Source organism: Ursus americanus, chromosome 3 (genome assembly GCF_024610735.1).
Source record: "Ursus americanus isolate L20-20 chromosome 3, mUrsAme1.1.p, whole genome shotgun sequence".
Classification (NCBI taxonomy): Eukaryota; Metazoa; Chordata; class Mammalia; order Carnivora; family Ursidae; genus Ursus; species Ursus americanus.
In genome coordinates, this window is record NC_142129.1 from 470,125 (window position 1) to 485,657 (window position 15,533).

The 15,533-nt window shown below is 43.4% G+C and overlaps 1 protein-coding gene across 4 annotated transcripts in view; it reads left to right on the plus strand.

The window, feature by feature from the left end:
- Positions 1-1,057: 1,057 nt before the first annotated feature.
- ESYT2 (extended synaptotagmin 2) overlaps positions 1,058-15,533 on the plus strand; it is an 80,995-nt gene continuing 66,519 nt past the window's right edge. For 2 of the 4 annotated variants that reach the window (XM_087860646.1, XM_045792204.2), the window contains exon 1: positions 1,058-1,461. In XM_087860646.1, the coding sequence (XP_087716772.1) occupies positions 1,150-1,461 (312 nt within the window). In that variant the 5' untranslated portion in view covers positions 1,058-1,149. The remainder of the gene's footprint in view (positions 1,462-15,533) is intronic. The other 2 variants (XM_045792205.2, XM_045792206.2) reach the window with 1 other exon arrangement.

Consider the following 15,533-nt stretch of genomic DNA (forward strand, 5'->3'; position numbering starts at 1 on the left):
CCAATCAAGAGCTTAAGAACATGTGACTGTGGCCTAAGTCCCTGCCCTTCCTAAAGATGATCAAGGTGGCCAGTAACAAAGATCTGAACAGTAAGAGGGGAAAAAAGCTCTATTGTTATTCACTGAATTAAAGTTTCCTTGGAATTCGGTATGCTCAAAAATGCTTAACTGGGAATTACTTTGAGTTTACTGGAAAATAATCACAGGGTGTGAGGTCTTCTCAGAAACCGCAAGCAGGGTCTAAACTAGTAAACATAGTCGGCCAGGACGTTCACACCTGTCAAAGAAGCTGCACGACATTATGCTTCGAAGTACGGGTGCTGGGTGCGAGGCGGAGTTGTCCGTGCTACACACACACGAAGCGGACGGACGCTGCTGTTTTCCGCCCCTCCGGAGCAGCACCGCCAGAACGGCGCCTTCTTTGCTCTATGGCGCCACGCGCGTTTGGCTTTTTAGCAGAGTCGAAGTACATCAAACAGTAACTTCTACGAGTGGGCACGTGTAACACACACGCGGGGACGTGCGCTTCTCGCTCCACGCGAGCCCTTCTAGCAAACACCCCCACGAGCCGGAGCGGCCCGCCCCTACGGAAGCGTAACGCAGTCGGGCGCGCTCACGCAGCGCAGCTTCGCGCGCTACACGCAGGGCCCGTCGGGCCGCCGCAGTGACGCACCCCGCCCCGCCTGCCCCACGTGACGACGCGCCCGGCCTCCTCAGCGGGCCCGCGCACGCTATCCTCCGTGTCGGCCCCACCCGCTCCCGCCTCCGAAGGCGCCCGCCTGCCCCCGCGAAGAGGTACAGTCCGGCCCCGCCCACCCGCCGTGAATCCGTGACTCGGGTCCAGGGCCACCCGGGGCCGCCTGAGTGGCGCCCCACCCCGCGTGATGACGTTTGCGTCGACTCCGCGCTTACTCCCGCCTCAGGTGGTGTCCGCACGATGGCGTCACCCATCAGCCCCCGCCCACCCTGCGTGGCGACCCAGGCTCAGGGCCGCGCCCGGCTGCTGCCCCGCCCGCCCTGCGTGCTGACGTCGCACGCCGCCCGCGGGCGGAAGCGCGGGCGGGCCGTAGCGCCGGCGCGGTCCCCTCAGAGGGGCGCTGGTGCGCGGGCTGAGCCTCCGCGGCTGGGTTGGGACGCGAACGCGAAGCGATGAGCGGCGCCGGGGACCGCGGCCCCGAGGCCGGCGCTGCCCGGGCCGAGCCCCAGGGCGCGGCGCTGAGCGTGGATGTAGCGGGGCTGCTGGCGCAGCTGGCGCGCAGCTTCGCGCTGCTGCTGCCGGTGTACGCGCTCGGCTACCTGGGCCTGAGCTTCAGCTGGGTGCTGCTGGCGCTCGGGCTGCTCGTGTGGTGCCGCAGGAGCCGCGGCCTCAAGGCGACCCGCCTGTGCCGCGCACTGGCGCTGCTGGAGGACGAGGAGCGCGCCGTGCGCCTGGGGGTGCGCGCCTGCGACCTGCCGGCCTGGGTGAGTGCGGGCTCCCCGCCCGGGCCGGGGTCGGCCAGGACCCCCGCCCGGGCCCGCGGTCCGCCCCGCCGTCAGTTTCCGCGGGCTCCGTGCCAGGTGTCCTGAGCGCCGCCGGGCTCCCTGGACTCTCCGCCCCCCTCACCTGTCAGATGTCCCCGCCGCCGGGGCCGCGCCCGCCCCCTGTCCCTGTCTGCAGAAGTACCCGCACCCTCCCGGAGGGGCGCCCTCCTCCCCCCCCCCCCCCGCGTCGGGCCCGCTCGGAACCGCACAGGTGAGGAGCGCGCTGCGGCTTTGGCCGCGCCGCGGGAGCCGGGCTTTTCCTCTGGCGCGCTGGCGTGACTCGCGCCTCAGGAATGTGCTCTGGGAGGCGGCGGTGGCGGGTTCCGCTCGCAGCGCGGGAGCCGACCCGGTGCCGCCGCCCCTGCCCAGGCCTGGGGACCGTCGGCGCTCGCTCGGGTTCCCGGGGAAAGGGAGCGGGCGGGCTTTTTCTTCTGACAGCCGGTGGGGGGAGAAGTTAGAGCTGCGTCCTCCTCCGCAGACGCTGTCGTCCCCGCACTGTCTGGCACAACTGGGCAGGGAGGGTCCCCCAGAGAGGCTGATGTGAAGATAGCCGACTGAAAGTTCGTTTCAGTTTTTTTCCATAGTAAGCTATGACTCAGTATAGGGTGAACTTGATTCCAACGTGAATTTGGGAGGAGGGGTCGAACTTTTGGAAGAGTTGCACTGACAGCGAGAGTCGTGATATTGATTATTTTATTTTTACCCAAGGCCGTTGTCTGCATAATTCATTTCTGCAGTAAGGAAATGAATGCAGTTGGTGTCCTCCTCTTTTCTCCTCACTCCCTGATTCCTTCTTAACCAGGAGTTGCTGTCACAGCTTCAGACCACAGGGAATAGTGCTCATTTTAAGATAAGTGATGTTCCCATTAGGCTTGTTGTGAACTTGGTGTGAAAATGGCCAGCCAGTGAGTTTCCCAAGGGTCATTTTCTCTTAGAGTAGAAAAGGGCTTGGAGAGTGATCGAAGTTTCCAGTCATAAGACACCTGTGAAGTCAGGCGTGGGGTGTAGGCACAGGAGGCAGACAGCCAGAGGTTGGGACGCGGGGGTACCCGAGGCCAACAGGAATCTAATGGTACTACTTCGTGAAGGCAAATACCCGTCTGTTACTTTTGTAATAAAACTGGTGAATTACAGTGTCTAGAAGTGTGCCTGCAACAGTAGAAGCAGCCTTGTATGGGAAAAGTTAGGATTTCTGTATTAGTAGTATTTTAACTTTTACTGTACAGACTTTGGTTTGGGGAGTTCCAAACTTTGGGGTGGTATCTTGCTGTAAATAAGATATATTTGTACATGTTATCACCGTGTCATTGACAGCTATGATTCATCGCAGGGTGAAAGCATAGGAAAACATGAACCAACGTGGTACCCACTTCCTAACCCCACTTGTGGATATGTTCACTGACAGTTTTTATCTGTAAAGTAACAATATTGGGTACGGAAGATGAGATAATATTACTACTTTGAGGAAGAATCTAGACCGTTTTAAATTAAGGCTACTAGGATATGAAAAATGGTTCTTACTTAACCATGTGCTAGTTCTATGAAATCTTGGTCCTGTAGCTTTTATATAAACCATATCATTGTTTGTTCTTCACTCTTTTTTCCCCATAAACAGGGAAAGGGCCTGACAGCTTTGGGTTGATGAATTGAGGACTGGCCTTTTGTTGTACCAGTGTCTCTCCACCCTGTGTTAATTGGGCCCTGTAAAATTAGACCATGGGTGAAGGAATATTCTTGATGAGTTTTTATAGAATTGAACAAGGACAGTTTTCCACTGCTATTTGTATATTTGAAATATTAAAACTTGAAGTCTGCCCCTTTCCTGCTTTTACGACTGCCAATAAATGCTGATTCTATGGCTGCAAATAAGTAGAGATCCAAATATGTCATATACAGCCCTACTTAACTGTTTTGACAGTTGGTCTTTTATTGCTCTCATACTTTAATGATTAAGATTTAAAGCAGTCAGCTTCCTTATTAGGTTGTTCTGTATTCTTATGTACAAGCTTTTCTTCAGGGAGAGCATTCTTCTTCCCGTAGTTCTTCTCGGAAGTCCAGGAGAATTTATGTCTAGCCAAAATTGAATATATATAGGCTAAGAACCAAATGAACAAGAAAAAAGAATACACTTTGGTCTCATGTGAAGGAAGGGCAAATATTATGTTAATTATGTTAATCTTTGACTTATACTTTAATAAAATTTGGTGAAGACTTGTAACAAAATAGTTCATGTAGCTAAATCGGGAACCATGGTTTAGTTATTTTAAACTGCGGTTGCAACTTTAGCATTTAGATCCTACAGGGATTATGTGTTTTGAGATGTTTAGAGACCTCCTCATGGCTGTGAAGGGGATGTGGATGCTGCTTTGGTTTTTTTAGTTATTACAGTGCTGCTGCTGTAATTCAAAGAGGAAGAGGACTGTGAATGTTGCATTGCTCTGAGTTGTGTGGTCTAAATGCTTCATTAAGTTAGAATAGAATGCCTCAAGTTGCTAGACATACAGCAGTAATGTCTGCTTTTTAGTTTAAATGGTTTTAGAGTTAGGATATATGCATTCATCAACTTGTATGCTGTGGTTTTAATAATACTTCTGTTTTAGATTAATATTAGTCTCACTTTACATTTTAAGACGGGAGACTATAGAGCTAGGACTGAACTATAAATTAAATATATGAATTAGAAATAAATTAATGTTATATTAAATATGTTTATGTAATACAGCTTTCGATCCTGCGAAGAACCAATTATGAAAAACTGACCAGTAATGCAGTGTTCTTTTTAGGCCCAGTGAATCTTTTATCTTTTCTGTAGGTTTTCATGATCTTTACATTGGTCACAACATTTAACTTAAAATAATACCACAGACATTGTGAATATGCTAAAAACCATTGAATTGTACATAAATGAGCAAATTATATGGTATGTGCAGTGTATCTCAATGCTGCTGTTTAAAAGTATTATAGACATTGAATTTCTTTTAAAAATAAATGAAAAAGGGAATTAGTTACAATACATAGAAAACCATACATATGTCCTTGCTTATGGAATTCCAGCTACAGCTTACTTTTTAAAAAATTTTATTAAGCTTTTTATTTTAATTCCAGTATAGTTAACATACAGCGTTAAATTAGTATCAAGTGTACAATATAGTGTAAAACTGCTACAACTTTTAAAAAATTATTGTTCCAACTTAACTTTTAAGGCATTTATGTTTTAGAGAATATTTAATGAAAAGTGTGTGCTTATGAATGAAAATCAGCAAGATAAATATTTTTTACCTTAACCCCATTACTGTAAACATTGATACCATAACGGCTAGAAAAACAAATTCTATTAAATGAGATAGAAATCATGCTTCAGAGATACAAATAGCTTAAATGTGTGTGTTTCTGTGAGTTATTAGAAACTCTTCCCTTTGATTCAAGGTATTGACACATAATTATGTATGTTTAAGAAGTTTAGGGTATAGATTGGTTTGTTTTATATTAGATTCATTTTATCAGCATAATTTTTGAATGTATTGTTGTCTTTTTTATGTTTTTTAATCTTTATTTAAATTCAGTTAATTAACATAGTATATCAGTTTCAGATTGTTATGGTCTTTTGCATTCTATTATATTTTTTAAGTTATTATCTGTTTTGGTTTCAATGACACAATGCTGCCTCAGATGAATTTTCTTTCTCCATTTAAAGATCTGAGGACCTACTATATGCAGAAGTAGAAGAGGTCATCCTGCCTTCATGTGTGTGCTGTCTTTCAGGTAGATACAAGGCAGGATGTGATGGCCCCATTGCCATGGTGGTCAAAACAGGATGGGAGGTGGTTAGTGGTGAGGGAATGCGTATAGACATATTTATGAACATTTAAGAGTGAAAGGACATGGCATTATACTCTATGGGGACAGTAGGATAAACATGCAGGAGCAGGAAATCAGGTATATCCTGTGGTGGGGCCATCAGAGCCCACCTGGACTGTCCCATCAGGAAGGAGCTATATGGAAGGTGATGAATTGAGGCTCAGGGGTGAGGAGTAGATGTACTCCATCCAGCTGGGGCCAGAGTTCTCAGGGCGTCTCTCCCAGTCCACAGGGATCTTTATACTGGGCATAAATATAAATACTACTCTTAAGACTCAGAGTGTTTTGGCATGGGAGGAAGGGGAGATAGTGATGTATTCAGAATTCAGCGTCTGAAATCAGAAAGTGGAAGCGCCTGTGCAGTGGAGTAGAGTTCTTGTCTTCTTCCCTCATCTGCCAAAAAACAAGCCAAAATTATTGCTGGATTGTTATGCTTTGTACCATGGAGGTAGCTGGAAGTACCCGCCCATCTTCCCTCAAATAGGCCATTCTCTTTCACTCTTAATAGTCTTACTGTGCTTAAATACTGAGTCACCTTGTGTTCTTTTGGAGTTGGGTGGGGCACAGTTCTTACATAAACAGTATCAGTGGTTTCTTTTGTGTGGAGTCATTTTTCCATTAAACATGTTTTATTTGAGAGTTTTCTTATGATCTTTCTGTGTGTCACTAACTTCATTTATTTTTCTTAACTGTTACAAAAGTCCTATTTTTTTTTTTAAGGATCCATTTATTTTTTTGAATTTTTCCTAGAGTAGATCACATTTTAAGGGAGTAGCTCAACTTACATGTAGGCATTAGAAATTAGCCTTTATGGATTCATCTGTTTACTCAACCCACATTTATTAGCATTTGCTGTTTGAGGTCTCCTGCTAAGTGCTAGAGATGAACATGTATAAGATAAGGCCTTAAAAATTCAGTAATTTACCAGCTGGTAAGAGCACACAGATCTATGTGTAAATCCTAGTTTTAGTCATTTGCAGTTTTTTTTTTAATAAAAGTAATACTCATTTTTTTTAATCCAGGAAAGAAATGTATTAAAAACATCATTCGTAATTGCAAACCACCCATAATAGTAGTTGGTGGAAAATTACAACAACCTTGAATGGAATTGTTATTGTTCTGTTTGTGATAAACCATACTAAAAATCATCTGTTCAGGAAAATGTGGTTTAGAATTTGTTTTCTTGACATTTAACTACGTATGGAAAAAGGAAAGGTAGACCTTTCTTAGGCCTTTCTGTTGGTGAAGTGGTATGTTCATTTTCTTAAAAATTATGCCATTTAGAGTATTTTGTACATTTACTAAGGTAACATCTAAAGTCTTTAAAATCAATCTATTTTAAAGCAAAGATTTTATTGATGAGGATTAAAACTATTCTGGGGTTTGTTGATCTAGCTATCCATAGAAGTCCAGTTTTATGCTCTGCTGTCTTTGCCTGCTTTGTGAAAGGCAGTTTTATGATTACTCCTGGTGAACATCTCTGTGACCCACAGTTCAGCCCCTGTCGGATTACAGCAGGGTGTGCAGACGAAAGTATCAGTGCAAAATAACAGCATACCTTGAGTGCACCCATGTGTCAGGAGCAGTGCTTTCCTGATGACTACGTGCAGGAATTGGTGACAGCCATACCATCAGCACACGTGGAAATACTAACCTAACAGGTCACACTATGCTTTCCTTTTTATTATTTGCAAAATTGTCATTGAAGTTGAATTTGAAGTTTTTTTGTTCACTCACCTAGTGAAGTTCCTCTTACCTATTTTTAATGAACACACAGTTGTGTTTTTCTTTATTTCCCAAAAACACATAATCTTTCTAGTATGACAAGAAAGCATCCTCACTGTAGAACATTCCAAGCTTTGGAGAAGAGTAATGAGGAAAAAGTCACCTGCATCCTGCTAACTAGCAATAACCATTATTAACTTTTTGACGATTTTCCGAATCTTTAATACATATGGATGTGTGTGTGTTGTATCCTCTTTCATTAAGCATTAAATTGTGGACATATGTCATTATTCAGAAATATGACTTTGGTTATTGCAATATTACCTATTTTATGGGGACACTTTAAATGATGTCTAATAGATTTCAAAAACAAGGTTGTTAGATATTATATGGTGAGAAAGATTAAAGCTAGAGTTTGAGATATATTTACTATTCTGCTCTTTTCAAGTTATGAAAGATTATTTGTTCGAGCTATATATCAGATCTGTTCCAGGATACATGAACTATTTTTGAACTCATGAGAGTAGCATGATAATTTTATAGACAAAAGTCTCACTCTGGAGGGCAATATTTCTTTTTGTATGGTGTTGATGTTCAAATGCACAGTTGATCCATCCAGATCTCCTCTTAAATAAATGACGTTGAGAAGGAGACCATTCCCCCCATAAGGAGTCACGACTTTTAAGTAGCTTTCCTCCTTCTGCTGTGTTGGGATATTAAAGTTTGGTAACAGGAGGAATGTTTTAAACTGAAGTTGCGGCTTCATGTAGTGCAGTGTTGTAAGGGCTACTTGGAGATTGCTAAGAAGACTCACTGGATCGTCACTGACTTTGTGTTCCTAGCCATGTGACCAGTTACTGTCATCTGTCAGCCCTTGGTCACTGAGTGGTGTGTGCCACGAGCAGATGAGTGGGCTGCCCTCCCGGTAACCAGGTGTTGCTGCTGAGGCGCACGCTCAAGAAGCAGGCTGTAGACCTGGTAGCTGTGAGTTCCTGTTCGGGTCCCATCCCTTCCTAACTCTGTGCATTTGGGCAGGTCAGTCACACCCTTTAGACCCTCAGTTTCCTCATCATTAGGTAAGCATTGAAATGAGCCATGAAATAAACATGGTGTGGTTATGAGGCTGGTATGAGGAAAGGCCAAGGGACATGCTGGGCCTGGGAGGGCAGTGGCAGCCAGTGGTGCCCTTGAGTTAGTGATCTGAGTGGCTCATGCTCCCTTTCAGTTGCCCTGGTGTTGCTGCCAGTTTCCTACTGCCTGCGTCATTTCTTTTACCCCCCCCCTTTACCTCTCCTCCCCCACTTCAACTAAGAGGGCAGATGAGACCTGGAGTTTCTCTTTGTTTCTGTTTCAGTGTGGTTGGTTTGTTTTGTTGCTAAGGGTTTATCTGCCTTAATGCTTTGTTTTTGTTCACAATCGAAAGTACTACTTATAATTTCTCTCTCTTCTCTGTATATCCCTAAAATGATAGCCAAGGAACCTACCTTATTAACTCTCGTCCTGTTGCTGCTTCCTTAAATGCTACCCTGAGGACATGGTTAATTTCCCCTGTTCTGCTTGAAGCAGCTGGCCTGATGCAGTAGATAACCATAGTTAGTTACATTCTGACAGTATCATGTTGTAAAATTTTTTCATTCTAACACTCCTTCCCTTCCTCTTGTGAATAAATAAGTGTTGGTTAATGACTAAAATGGGGGTTCGAAAATGCACTTCTATTTCTGAGTCAGTTGTAACAGTTTAACTTAACCTGTGTTATCTGTGGAGTCGTTTCCTTCTCTTTGCATCTGAGGGGTGGTATGTTTTAGATTTCCTCAAAATAAGGTAGAACTGTACAAGATAAATCCAGTGATGTGGGAAGAGAACATTGTCCGACTTGGTTCATGCTGTAAATACTGCACTGGATACGTGTTATATGGCTGGTTTTCCCTTAAGGTGCTTACATTCTGAGATACCAGCATCAGATTGCTACAATTAGTGACCTGAGCAATACTCTTATTTTCGATTTTCTTACTAAACTTTGCTTACGTATTCGTCAAAGCATTTAGTTAAATCTGCTTTGTCTTATACTTGTGTGTAGAATTAGGGGTTTGAAGCAAGGACTTTTAATATCCAGTATAACGTCTAGCAGAATGCATTTACATACAGTTTACCAGGTAAACCTAACAATTGCTTGTTTTATTAGGACTTCCTACACTCAGTTTGTTATGTAATGCCCATGTTGCCATTATTTTACATTTTTGAGGTGAACTGTCAAATGGGTTTGTTAATTTATTTCACTCGTGCTATAAATATTTAATGCCTGGCAAGTGAATACATAAAATCTGTTAATACTTTCTGAGTTAATGTCTGAGTCCTGGGTTTCTAAAAGCAAAAGCCCAAATGTAATTCAAACCATAAATGACAATATAATTTCTAGTTACTTTTTCACATGCATAAAGATCTTGAAATCTACCCAGTACCTAATACGTAGTGTTGATTTTATGTAATAGCTTGAGTCAGCCTGTGGTTTTACATTGGTAGAAATAAAGGAGTGAACGTTACTATGCTTATGAAGTAGTTTAAAAGGAATTACCTGTAGATTGTAATTTCGTAGTGAATGGAGCAAGTGGGAAAAAGTTACAGCGGATCTTTGCTTGCTGCCTGCCCTGGGACCACTATAACAAAATACTGCAAACTTGGTGGTTTAAAACAACCCAGGTTTATTTTTCACAAGTCTGGAGGCCAAAAGTCTAAAATCAGTTTCTTTGGGCTGAAACCAAGGGGTCAGCAGGTCTTTGCTCCCTCCAGAGGCCCTTCCCAGCTTTTAGAGCTGCATCCCCGAGCTCCTGGCCCCCTTTCCATCTTCAAAGCGAGTAGCTGTTTCCATCATCACGTTCCTTTCTGTTTTCTGTTTCAAATCTCCGTAGGCTCCCTCTCAAAGGGATGCTGTGATTGCATTATGGCCCACCTGGATTATCCAGGATAATCTCCCCAACTCAGGATCCCTAATTTGTCACTTCTGAAAGTCCTTTTTTGCTATATAAGGCAACATTCATAGGTTCTAGGGATTAGGACATAAATATCTTTTGGGGAGCCATTATGAGCTGTCCTATGTCGTGGGATACTTGGGAGCCAGGATGGCTAAACGACAGTAATTATGGCTCAGCCATATTTCATCAGTTCTGAAAGACACTCCCACCCCCCACCCCCACTTCATATCTGTGGTCTCCGATTCATCTCACAACCATGTGTCATTGTTGAGTTAGCATGCTCTTTCCTTCTTAGTGGCACAGAGAGTAATGGTGTGTTTTAAAATTGATCTCGTCTTGGATTCAGCACTGTGGCTGTTCCTCTTTCCCTCTGTCGCCCTAGTGCCTGAGAATTATGTGTGGTGTTGAAGAGATGGAATAAGCAGAAACAAACAGGAGAAATAGGAGCTGAGCCTTTGGAGGAAGGGCGGCCTACAGGTGGCAATGTTTTTGCATTTTTGCATTGTAGGTGAGGGGATAAGCACATGAAGCAGGGCCTTGCGCTGTGTAAGTGTAGGAGTTTGGGCTTGATCTAATAGACATTAGGGAAGCATCAAAATATTTAAAAGAGTGGTGTGTCCCAAGTTTAAAAAGAACACGTACTGGGTGATATATGAAAGTGTTGAATTGCTATATTGTACTCCTGAAACTAATATAATACTGCATGTTAATCAGTTGGAATTAAACTTAAAAATAATTAAAAATAGTAAAAAATAAATAAATAAAAATAAAAAGGTCATGTATAACAAGATAAATTTTGGAGTGATATCCAGACAGGCCGAGGGGACAAAGACTGTGGCCACTCTGAGCATAAGGAAGGAGTGCCTTGATCTCGCGGAATCACACTGGGAACCCAGGAAAGAAGGAAGGAAGGAAGGAAGGGAGGGAGGGAGGGAGGAAGGAAGGGGGAGGGGGAGGGGAGGGAAAAGTGAAAGATGACTCCAGGTTACTTGCCTGGGCTCCTGGGTAAGGAAATGATAGTGCCATATACCAAGTAGAAGACATAGGAGCAGCAGTTTGGAGGCCTAGGAGTAAGGATGGAAGCTTAGGAAGCCTAGGGGAGTTCCAAGAGGTATTATCCAAACAGCAGCCAGTGACACACATCAGTATGTGTTCAGTTCACAGGCGATGGGTAGCTGAAATCATGCTTGAAGTGGGAGATGGAGGAAGGGTATGTAGATAGCATAACAAGCGTGGGTGGCCGAGGGCAGACCCTTTATGTTTGTGGAGGAAATCAGGGGATGGGAAAATAAGAAAATGGTTAATATATTTAGTGCTTACTCTGTGCTTACTTACTCTGTACGTAGAACTCATTTGACCCCAACAGACGTGTTACCTTCTTCCTACAGATGAGGAACCTGACACCATGCTAACTCTTAAGAGGTTCTGTGACTTGCCTTTGGTCCCAGAATCGGAAGTGACAGGTAGAATTTCAACTGGGAAATCTGCTACTTGTTGAGCCATTGTTTCTCTGCTCTCCACCTTCTCTTGATGGTAGTGAAAAAAGAACTCGGGATTAGACATCGTCTTATCTAGTCATTTTGATAATTTCCACTTTCCAGAGGAAGAAGCTAAGGCCCTAGGGGTTCAGTAGTTACCCACAGTCACACAAGTACCAGAGGCGATGCTGGGTTGAGGTCAGGTGTCCTTGCCTGCCACGCCCTTTCCACTGCTCCTCAGTGCCGAGAGAGCTGGGCCCGGCCACAGTACCTGCAGGGTGGAGGAGGCATTGCTGCCAATAGGGCACACTAACACAAATTCATGGCCCATCTCAGTAGCAAAATAGATCTTCAGTTTATATTGCATTAACATTCTTGTTATGTTAGGGGTAACAACTGGACAGTGGCATGTATTTCATATGTTTTTGATCTATGTGAGTATTTGGGACAAGTAGTAGATGTTCTTTCTTGGTCTTTGTTCCTGCTTACATTTCCAAGTTTTTGTATGAGGTCATTTTCCTCCTGCCTGAAGAACTAACTTTGATATTTCTTTTGGTGCAAGTCAGCCAGCAATGAATTTTCTGTTTGTGTTTGTTTACAGAAAAAAATAAGCAAATAATGCAGAATTCCTATATTCCAACCCATTTACACTTTCTTATATTATTAACATATTGCATTAGTGTGGCGTATTTGTTACAATTACTGAAACAGTGTTGATTCATTTAGCTGAAGTCCACAGTTTATATTAGGAGTCTCTCCCTATTTTTTTTTTTTTTAAGATTTCTTTATTTATTTTGAGAGAGCACGTGTGTGCGTGGGGGGAGGGGGGAGGGGGGAGGGACAAGCAGACTCCCCACTGAGTGCGGAGCCAGATGCCAGGCTCAGTCCCAGGACCCTGAGATCACAGCCGCAGCTGAAACCAAGAATTGGATGCTCAACCTACTGAGTCACCCAGGCGCCCCAAGAGTCTCCTTATTTTATAGAATAGTATCAATGCCCTAAAAATCCCCCCATTATCTCCCTCTCCCAACCCCCTGGGTGGTTACTGATCTTTTTACTGTCCACAGTTTTGCCTTCTTCCAAATGACAGATACTTGGAATTACGTAGTAGGTGGCCTTGTCTCAGATTGGCTTCTTTAACTGTAGCAGTATGCATCTAAGGTTCTTCATTTTTCCTGGCTTGATAGTTCATATCTTTCTTTTATTTTTATTGCAGTAAAATTCAAATAACAAAATTAACTTTTAAAAAATGTGCAATTCAGTGTCATTTAGTTCCTTCACAGTGTTGTGCAACTATCACCTCTGTCTGGTTTCAAAACAACCTCATCACCCCAGAAGAAACCCTGTGCCTGTTAGCAGTCCCTCCCCACTTCACCCTCACCCTGCCCATGCAGCCACTAATCTGCTTTCTGTCTCTGTGATTTTCCTGAATATTTCATATAAATGGAATCACAATATGTGACCTTTTGTGTCTGGTTTATTTCACTTTGCATAATATTTTCAAGATTTTACCCTGCCGTATACATCATTTCTTTTTATGGTGAACAATACTCTGTTATGTGGATATACCACAATCTGTTTATCTGTTCACTTGTTTATCATTCCATTCATTGATGAACATTTTGGTTGTTTGTTTTGGCTATTGTGAATAGTGCTTTGAACATTTGTGTACAAATTTTTGTTTGAATACTTGTTTTTAGTTGGAGGGGGTTATATACCTAGAAGTGGAATTGCTGGGGTTGACTTTTTGAGGAACTGCCAAACTGTTCTCCACAATAGTGGGACTATTTTACATTCTCACCAACAATGCGGAAAAAGTTCCAAATCCTCTACGTGCCTCCCAACACTTGTTATTTTTTTAATCTTTATTCAACTTTTAACCATCACCAGTGGGCACTAACAAAGGTTTTTTTTTTTTTTTTTTTTTTTTAAGTAATCTCTCTGCCCAACGTAGGGCTCAACCTCAAGACCCCCAGATCGAGAATCGCTTGCTCTACTGACTGAGCCAGCCAGGTGCCCTGAACACTTGTTATTTTTTGTCTTTTTGATTACAGCCATCCTGGTGGATGTGAAGTGGTATCTCATTGTGGGTTTATTTACAGTTACATAATAACTAATATCACCTTCATGTGGTTATGTGCATTTCTTCCCAACTCTGCATTTAGTGAGTTGTTTTTTTTTGGGGGGGGGGTGATAGCTTTAAATTGACTGTGGGAATATTTGTATCCCAGAGCTGGCAATCTCAGAACTGGTTGTAAATGTGTACCAGCATATCACTGCTCTGAATGATGTTCCCCTCCTCCAGAGAGCGTTCACCCTGTCCTCTACGGCAGAATGAGACCAGATCACCTTAATCTAGTAAGGTTCTGAGTTAGACCTAGAGCAAGTTGCAGGGAAAAGCTCTATCTAGTCTGGTCTCACCCACTTTCAGGCCTGGCCCTCCAAATGTAACTGAAAACATGCAGTGTTGACTAAATACCTCTTCAGTCAATCTCAGGGTCCAGGTTATGCTTTCTCAATACAAGGGGCCTGCCAAAAGTTCTATTTTTCTTGTTAGAGGCTAGTTCCTTGTCATGAGTAACTTAAGAATTTGGCCGATACCTCAAGGGTAAAACTAAGAGTAAGTCCACTTCCCTCCCCCAAGGATCTTGGACCCTAGAGTCTGTTACTCAGCCGACCCCATCTCCCAATTCTTGTCTCTCTGGTTTTGTGAGATTTCCATTAATTCTATGGCTTCTCTGCTTCTTAGCTGCTTTCTCAACCTTTTTTTTTTTTTTTAAAGATTTTATTTTATTTATTCATTCAACAGAGATAGAGACAGCCAGCGAGAGAGGGAACACAAGCAGGGGGAGTGGGAGAGGAAGAAGCAGGCTCATAGCAGAAGAGCCTGATGTGGGGCTCAATTCCTGAACGCCGGGATCACGCCCTGAGCCGAAGGCAGACGCTTAACCGCTGTGCCACCCAGGCGCCCCTGCTTTCTCAACCTTTTATACCACACCCTTGGGGGAAAACAGCCTCAGAATGTCAGCTTACCACTCTAGTGCCTTCTCCCCTATATTTTAGCCCCTCTGGCCCTTCATGCCTTGGCAGATTTCCAGTGTCTTCAAATGTGTATATGCACGTGTGAGAGTGTGAGCACGTGTGAATGAGCGTGTTTCATCTGGCTTCTGTAATTCTCAGCAGCAGAATTGGTCTGCTGTGAGGTTCTCCTATCCTCATAGCTTGAAGCCAATGTTATTTTTAGGGAAAAATATACTCCTAGTATATTGCCCTGTGAAAGGTAGAAGAAAAAGTATTTTCTTTTGTTGACTGTTCGATTTGGCAAGGGGATGGGAAGATAGATTCAGGAGAAAGTGATTAGATGTCAAGTTTTATTTGTATAATTTTATTTCAAAATGTTTCCCTGGGTATTTTACATTTATTTGAGTTTAATGATACTTTCCCCCCCCAAGGTTCTGTTTAAATTCCAGTTAGTTAACATACAAGGTAATAGTAGTATCAGGTGTACAATTTAGTGATTCAGCACATCCATACACCACCCGGTGCTCATCACAACCAGTGCCCTCTTTAATCCCTATCACCTATTTAACCTGTGCCCTCACCCACCTCCCCTCTCGTAATTCAGTTTGTTCTCTATAATTAAGAATCTGTTTCTTGGTTTGCCTCTCTTCACCCCCACCCCAGCCCCCCACCATGTTCATTTGTTTTGTTTCTTAAATTCCACATGAGTGAAATCATACAGTGTTTGTCTTTCTCTGACTGACAGAGAGTTCCCCTTTCTCCACATCCTGGCCAACACCTGTTGTCTCCTGTGTTGTTTATTTTAGTCATTCTGACCAATGTGAGGTGATAGCTTATTGTAGTTCTGATTTGTGTTTCCCTGATGTTGAGTGATGTTGAGCATCTTTTCATGTGTCTGTTGGCCATTTGAATGTCTTCTTTGGAAAAATATCTATTTGTGTCTTCCGCCCATTTTTTTTTT